Raw genomic sequence first — 8,298 nt, forward strand, 5'->3', positions numbered from 1 at the left:
TTGCAAGGCTTAAAGGGTTAGTTCACCCAAAACTGAAAATTAGCCCATAAATTACTCACCCTCAAGTCATCCTAGGTGTATATGACTTTCTTCTTTCAGACGAATCCAGTCGGAGTTATATAAAAAATTGTCTTTGATCTTTGACGAATCCAGTCGGAGTTATATAAAAAATTGTCTTTATTATTTCAAAACAATTAATGGCAAACACGGGGTGTTACAGTGCATTAGTCCAAAAGAAGTTAAATAAAAAGCGCCCATCCATTAAAAAATGTCTCACATGACTCCGGGGGTGAACAAAGGCCTCCTGTAGCGAATCGATGGGTTTTTGTAAGAAAAATATCCATATTCAAATATATGCTTTGTTAAATATGAAGCAGTTTTACTCAAGATGCCTTTAAAGTAGATACTAATGATGATCATAACCAATGTCCATTACACATGCAGACTGATATCTAAAAGTTTTTTATTTTTATTCTTTTCACTAACATTTAGATATAAATATTTAATAAAACGTCAACAATAAAAATAGCTAGCTAGTTCAACTGATTTTAACATGTTCTCCGACAAGCAGAAGCGATGAGACCTGTTTTCCGGGTTTGGTCAGGCGACGTTCGACATATACCCTACTACAGAATTGAGATATGTTTTGCACTTTATTGCGTGTAAACCGCCAAATACAATCAAACTAATGTCAAAATGCTGGTCTTGACGAGTATTCACGTAAACACAGGCACTTTATATTAAACATAGTCGCAAAATGCACGTGTAACAGTATATTAGGTCCGAGCATGAGGTCTTAAAGAGACAGCAGCCTAAAACCTGAAAAACTTAAAGTACTGTTAATTTAATTTATATCTTATTGTTTTTGTTTGTGCTACTGCTTGTCATTTATTTATTTGTTCTTGTTTTATTACTTACTGTTTACTTGTCTTTTTTTTGTTAAAATAAATTATATTCTGAGTTTGAGTGCATGTGATTCTTGGGTAGGGAGTTTTAACCACAAGGGGGAAGGGGTGTGATCCATGGGAATATTTCAACCACAGCTGAAAAAAGTCCTAGAGGAAACACTGCTTTACATAATCTACTTTGGCAGTGGTGGCAATGGAATCGAGAGAGTGTTTGTGAAGAGCTCCAGCAAGAAGAACATGCACTGTAAAGAAACCCACACACACACATGCAAGCACATGTCTACACCCACATTGTCAGATTACACATGCGGTGTGTCCCCTCTGGGAATGGCTGTAGTGATCATTTTCACACACGCATGCACACGGGAGGACGTCATATTTGTCCTGTGTAATGGAAATATCCCACCTCAGCTTGGTTAACCTCAAGAGAATAAAACACATTTCAGCTTGAAAAACTCAGAACAATCCGTGTATCATTCGATCATTCGTTTTTTGATTTAATATTGAAAATAAACTCAATAAGCAGACAGACTACAGTCAAGCGTAGACCAGCATTGAAGTGCACAGGAAACAAGCAGCAGTCATATTTAAAGCAGTTTAAATTAATATTGAGTACTGATTGATGTTCACTTGGATTTTTTTCCCCATCGAGGGGAAATAACTTAATACTCTGTCATTTATAGTCGTATGGTAAAATGTGGTTTGAACTTCGGTTGACCAATCAGCAGAAAGGGGCGTTTAATTCCCACGTGTAGAAATCGAATATTCAAGCTGTTTATTCATTTTTCCACCCATGAACGAAAAACGAAAATTTAAGCTGAATTTTCATTTTTCGTTTTTTAGAAAAAAACAAAAAAACGAAAAAGGAGCCGTTTTCTCATTTTTCTACTTTCAATATTAAATCAACAAACGAATGATCGAATGATACACGGATTTATTCAGAACCATCAACATTCCTTGTTTAGAATTAAATTAGAAATGAAAAATGTGATAAATGGCTGATATTAAAGTTCTGCACTGTTTTGTCTAAATTAAACCTGAAAGTCCAAAAGCTAAAATTAGTCATTTAAAAATGCTACAAGTCAATTTCAGTCACTGCAACATTTATAGCATGAAAAATGCATATTCATTTTGAGATCGCTAAAGATTACATTTAACTTTTATTATATTACTAATGTTTTAAGTAAAAACCTGATACATTTTATGTCCCTAATTCAATTTGTTTAATCTCACAATATAAGAAAATAAACATTAATTCCTGTGACCTTTCTCATACAGTGTTTACAGTGCATCCTGGAGAGTGTTTGCTGTGACTCTCTCAACTAGGACTAATTCAGTTCAACTAGATGACACTCAAACACACTAAATATGTGCTATTAGACCTCATTACTCCTCATTATGCCCTATTGACTGCCCTGCTTTCGTCCTGCACTCCAGGATACTTTATCCGAGTTTTCCGAACATACCAGATCAGATCTGTTTATTCTTTCTCTGTTTCTTTCAGGTAATGGAACCATTGACTTTCCTGAGTTTCTGACAATGATGGCCCGGAAAATGAAAGACACAGACAGTGAGGAGGAGATCCGCGAGGCTTTCCGAGTGTTTGACAAGGTCAGTGCTGAAAAGAGAGCATTGTGGGAATATGATGTTTTTGCTTCCATGGAAAGAGTGAGGGGGCAGGACAAAACAAACCAACCCTTGGAAAACTAAATAACAAGCTGCAGCTGGTTTGAAGGGATTCATGCCACAATCATTTTCAGTCAGACATCTCTCCCTGCAGGTTTACTGGGACCTTTTATTGTCAAATGTTTAGGAAAAATAATCATTGAACTCTGTTGCTTCCCTTTGTTGAATGTTACCACTGCTGCCCCTTTTATCTGCATTATGCTTCCACAATACGTCATTACACTTTTCAAAATCACCTACTTTGGATTTATTGGTTTAATATTTTAACGGCATGACACGGCTGACTTATTGATCCTGTCTGTCTCTGTCAGGATGGGAACGGCTATATCAGCGCAGCAGAGCTTCGCCATGTCATGACAAACCTGGGTGAGAAGCTAACGGATGAAGAGGTGGATGAAATGATCAGAGAAGCTGACATCGACGGCGACGGTCAGGTCAATTACGAAGGTACGATGCAGCTGTGTGCTGAGATTACCTGGAAAGGGTCGCCATTTAATGCAGATTAAACATTACTTTTATAAATTGCCACTTCAATTACAATAATGTAGCTTGGATTTGGATAATGCAAGGTTATTTGCGTGTATTTACAAAAATGGAGATTAATTTAAAGGAGCAGGTTGGAAACTAGTAGGTTTTGTGCTCTGAAATGTTGTGATCATGATCGTCATGTCTGATGTGTCCATCTCTCTTTCTGTCCACAGAATTTGTACAAATGATGACAGCAAAGTGAAGCTCTTCTGTTCTCTCCTGACCTCTTTAGAAGACAAAAAAAAATTCTGTCAAATGTTTTACTTACCTCTTACGCAAAAATATTCATTTATTCATACTGTTTCTGTATAGAAAAAAACTGAATGTTATAAAAGGAAAATGTCCATATATAGAAAAAATATATATGGAAAAAAACAGAACAAAAAAGACATAAACATAAATGACCTGCATGTACTGGTTAGTGGTCCTGTTCCCAAAGAACTGCTTAGACATCTACAAAAAGATCAATCAATTAATCCTGATATCAAACCTTCAGAAACTAAAATAAAAGCATCTGGTGAACTGCTTAACTGGTTCCATTTGCTAGTGGCGATGTTTGGGCTGGCCAATCGTCTTCTACTTCCTGTTTCTGTTCTACATGCATGCAGCTTGAGTTCAGAGCCGCTATTGGGGCGGAAACCTCAGCGATGTCTGTCGGAGCATTCTGGGGGTGAATTTAAAAGAGGTTTGAATATCGTTTGGGGGAGGTGGGATCGGGTGGTGGGTGGCTTTTCAGAATCTGCATAGAGGACGAATGCTTCAGTAACTAAATAAAGAGATATTTTTAAGAAAAATGAGCAGTTAAGAAATTTTAAACTATGTTTGGCATGTCAGGATATTTGGCGTTTTGTTTCTTTGTGCATTGTGCCCGATAGTAGGGGCGTTTAGTGGGAGGGAGTGGCTTGGGAGTTTAAGGGCGTGACCTTTCACCTCACGTGGAAGTGTTTTTCGGGTAAGGGCAATGGTGACTGTACCATAAATGTTTGTATCTTTAGTTTTTCTCTGGGCTCTGACTGCGAGCATGTCAATTTTTCTCTGGAGAGTGCAAAAGAGGGCTTTGGCCGCCAGGGGTTTGTTTCGACTGCCCACCTTCAGTTCTGTTTATGTTCATTCCAAGTTGTACATGCTTGTCTTTTGATTTTTTTTCCAATAAAAGAACATGAACTCGAAGCTCTCAACCTTGTTTGTCCTTTTTGTTATCTTCTACAGAAACATTTAGGGAAGCTTTTGCAGCCAACCTACAGAAATCACCATGGCAACCACTCTCTTTCTGTACGTCTCAGTATATATGTGTCATGTTGCATGAGCGCTGATCTATCCAAATGCAGGCTTGAGCACGTTTGTCTTTGGGGATTTTAGGGGTTGCCTGGCAACCTGGATCTATGGCTCTGGTGGATGAGGGGGATATCAAAAACCATGTGAGAGCTGGAGAAGAGACTCTGGAGAAATGGAGAGTGTGTGTGTGTTAAAGTCTACAGCTGATTGGATCCACCTCTTGTAGTCAGGCAGAGTTTATCCCTACAGCAGATCTACAGTACATCTCTTTTTTTTTTTTTTTTTACTGGAATTATTCATTCTCATTTCTCCAGCTGAAGCTTTACCATATCATTCGCATCTGATTCAACGCGAGACTTTTGCACTTAATTTTCAGACTCTTAATTTACAGCTATTTAAAGCCTGAGCTCAGTGACAGTGTGCTTGGGGGGTGTGGAGATGATTGTGCATCTACTATGTGCTCAGCAGTGAGAAACAGGATACAGTGACAGGCGTGTGGGAGGAGAGAGAGAGAGTGCTAACAGCCCACGTCTCTCTGCCCTTCTGACTGATGAGCTGCACGTGGCCAAGCGTGTGTGTGTGTGTGTGTATTAAATGCATTACTTCATCCAAGAAGAAGAATCAGAGAATGGCTGAAGGCTTCAGAAAATGTTCGGCTGAATATGCAGAATATTCTGGTTACTTGGTGCCTCTGAGATATGGCAGAATGTCTTTTCATGATTTGGTTGCAGGCGCTGGTTGGTCACACTCTCTCTGTTCTCTCAGGCTTTATGGGAAGAATCTCTGAGCTAGAACAGCCAAAACATCCCACATAAACATAGCATGTTTAACACAGCTAGCATGTCACAGCTAAATGTTTTTTTAGTTTTTTTTTTACCCTAGAAATATGTCATTTTCAATTTGAGAAAAAAATGTACATTTAAAAATTTGATATTTAACACTTCAGAATATCTTGAATATTAATATTATAATATTAATACCTAAACTTGCACTCCACTAAACTTGCAACCCTAATTTGTAATATTTTTTAAAATGAGAAATACTCAAAAGATAAGCTTATTAGTTAGAGGACTGGCTTATTTTGCATTTTTAAACTAACCAATTTTGGGGCATTTTAATCTAATTCTTTGTAAAAGTCAAGTTGTTCAATCAAATAATTAGTTTTAAAAATTTGATTAAAAATATTTAGAACTTAACAATTTATTTAAAATTATACACTATTTCTATGTCACTAATTCAATAAATGTTTCAAATATATTTGTCAGTCCAGTTGTTATGCTGATATAATTTGCCAGAATTTGTTTGTATTAAATTTTTAAAAATCTTTTTTTTTCTTTTTCTTTTTTCTAACCATTTTCTTCTCATTTTGTGTAAAAGTCAAACATTAACCATTGACAGTTCAATCAAATAGTTAAAAAGGATATTGAAAAAATTTCAGCTAATGTTACTTCTGGTTTATTCATCCATTACATAATAGAATGTCAAATTAAGTGCTTTACAGTGTGGGATACAGTGTCACACAGTGAGCTAATAATAGTGTAACAAGTCATCCCAAGTATTCCGTATATATTCAAAATTTGAATGCTGCACACAGTAGCCATGTAAAGAGCTCGTTAATGGTGGAATCAGATGAAAGGTAATACTCCAACACATCCCATTGATTCCCTATCCTCCAAATGCACAGTCAGTTGCCTGCAGAATCACAAGTGAACTTCAGTGGCCTGCTGTGACCTCAACTGAGCAGAGACAGTGAGACACACACATACATAGTGGATTAGGACATATAATGCAGATCTATGCAGATCTGAGATGGTAATCAGTAAATTATAGATTCAAACTCCGCAGTGATGCTGAAATTAACACTGCAGCTTTAACCGTCTTGTCGTGTGGCATATTCTATTCCAAACACAAGCTTACTCATGCTTGGTCGAACAGATTCCGTCAAATGCTTTTTACTTAGGACCCAGGCCCCTCCTCCTCAGAATCTTTTCTTATGTATTGTTACACCCCAGAGAAAACATTTAGGCAGAGATTGGTTCAGTCCTTCAGTTGTTGATTGGATGGAGGCAGATCTGACATATGTCACTAGAGAGAAGTCTCAAAAACCAAAGTGTAAGAAAGTTGCGCACATCCCACAAACCCACACAGGGCTCAGGTGCAGGACAAAAAAAAAAGTCAAACTATAGCAAAAATACAAACGTATTGTCCGCACACTGATGTAACTGCTCCATAAAAATAAATTGTTGCCGCAATAAATTATTTTTATGGAGCAGTTACATCAGTGTGCGGACAATACGTTTGTATTTTTACTAGAGAAAAGTCTGTCATTTCACAAGAAGTTATGACGTTCTAATTAAAAATGATGAGGTTACATTTTATTTTATAAAAATTAAACATATGCATAGACGAGTTCTTCACAATATGATCTTTAAAATGCATTTAGAAAACAGATGAATTTTCGATTTCATGTTAACTTGTTAAAATATTTAAAAAAGAGATGTACACAACTTTTTTGCAAAATGAAACATTTGCATGGATAAACTTTTTGTCAGTTATCTGACTACTGTGCAGTCATATATTTGTGTAAAATACCATTAAACTGTTCCAGGCAACTGATTTTCTACAAAACTTTTCATCATTTGCTCAGTTTCTTTCTTCTCATGCAATAAAATATTTTAAACTTAAATCAATATATCCTGTCCATTTATTTATCTATTTAGTTTATTTGCAGTTTAATAAGTGGGCTAATACTATCATTATCGCAAAATAACCCCTTTGATGCAAGATGCCTCTGCTTCGTTTAAGAGTCCTTGATCACCTTGTCAGGCTTTGAAAATTTGAAAATCATCTAAGATATAAATGAGTTTGTATTTTCATCTGAACAGATTTGGAGAAATTTAGCATTACATCACTTGCTCACCGATGGATCCTCAGCAGTGAATGGGTGCCATCAAAATGAGAGTCCAAACAGCTGATAAAAACATCACAATAATCCACGATCCCAGCCTGTGTTCCCTTGTCTTGTGTTTGTGGACTCTTATTTTGAAGCGTTTCTGTTCCCTATTGTTTCCTTGCTTCCCTCCCGAGTCTAGTTCCTGTTTCCCTTGTTGCATTTGTTACCCTATTTGTTCCCATGGTCACCCCTCATTTGTTGTCATGGTTGTTCTTTAACTCCTCCCCCTTGTTAGCCTTCCTATATAAGCCTGTTTACTCAGTCACTCTTTGCAAAGTCTTGTATGTCTGTTATACTGCAATTCTTAGCATTTACTTGATTTCCTGTTGTTTGATTTCTGCCCGTGTCCTGGATTTCTCGTTCCTGTCTTTCCCCTCAGTTCTGTATGATTGTTTGTGCTGATTACCTGTGCTCTGACCTACTGCCTGCTTTATGGACTGTGCCCTTGGAATGTGCTTTCAATAAACTGCATTTGGATCCTCAATCTCTGTGTCCCTGTGCAGTTCATGACACATACAACTCCAGTCCATAAATTAAAATCTTGTGAAGTGAAAAGGTGTGTAAGAAACAAATCCATCATTAAAGGGTTAGTTCACCCAAAAATGAAAATTAGCCCATAAATTACTCATCCTCAAGTCATCCTAGGTGTATATGACTTTCTTCTTTCAGACGAATCCAGTCGGAATTATATTAAAAATGGTCTTTGATCTTTCAAGCTGTTTAATGCCACTCAGCGGGTGTTGCATGCATCAGTCCAAAAGAAGTTAAATAAAAAGCGCCCATCCATAAAAAATGGAAAACGGCTCTGGGGGGTGAACAAAGGCCTCCTGTAGCGAATCGATGCGTTTTTGTAAGAAAAATATCATATTCAAAATGTAATAATCACTTTAATGTAGCTTGTGCCAACAGTTGTACCACGGAAGCAGCTCCGGGCTGATGACGTATGAG

At 37.1% G+C, this 8,298-nt stretch overlaps 1 protein-coding gene across 1 annotated transcript in view; it reads left to right on the forward strand.

Moving 5' to 3' along the window:
- Positions 1 to 4,157, forward strand: part of LOC107711878 (calmodulin) — a 12,393-nt gene extending 8,236 nt beyond the window's left edge. The window contains exons 4-6 of the mRNA XM_016516960.1: positions 2,413 to 2,519; positions 2,906 to 3,041; positions 3,296 to 4,157. Of these exons, the coding sequence (XP_016372446.1) occupies positions 2,413 to 2,519; positions 2,906 to 3,041; positions 3,296 to 3,324 (272 nt within the window). The 3' untranslated portion in view covers positions 3,325 to 4,157. The remainder of the gene's footprint in view (positions 1 to 2,412; positions 2,520 to 2,905; positions 3,042 to 3,295) is intronic.
- Positions 4,158 to 8,298: the final 4,141 nt, after the last annotated feature.

The sequence above is a fragment of the Sinocyclocheilus rhinocerous genome, unplaced genomic scaffold (assembly GCF_001515625.1).
Source record: "Sinocyclocheilus rhinocerous isolate Xijiao unplaced genomic scaffold, SAMN03320098_v1.1 scaffold2117, whole genome shotgun sequence".
In the NCBI taxonomy this organism is placed as follows: Eukaryota; Metazoa; Chordata; class Actinopteri; order Cypriniformes; family Cyprinidae; genus Sinocyclocheilus; species Sinocyclocheilus rhinocerous.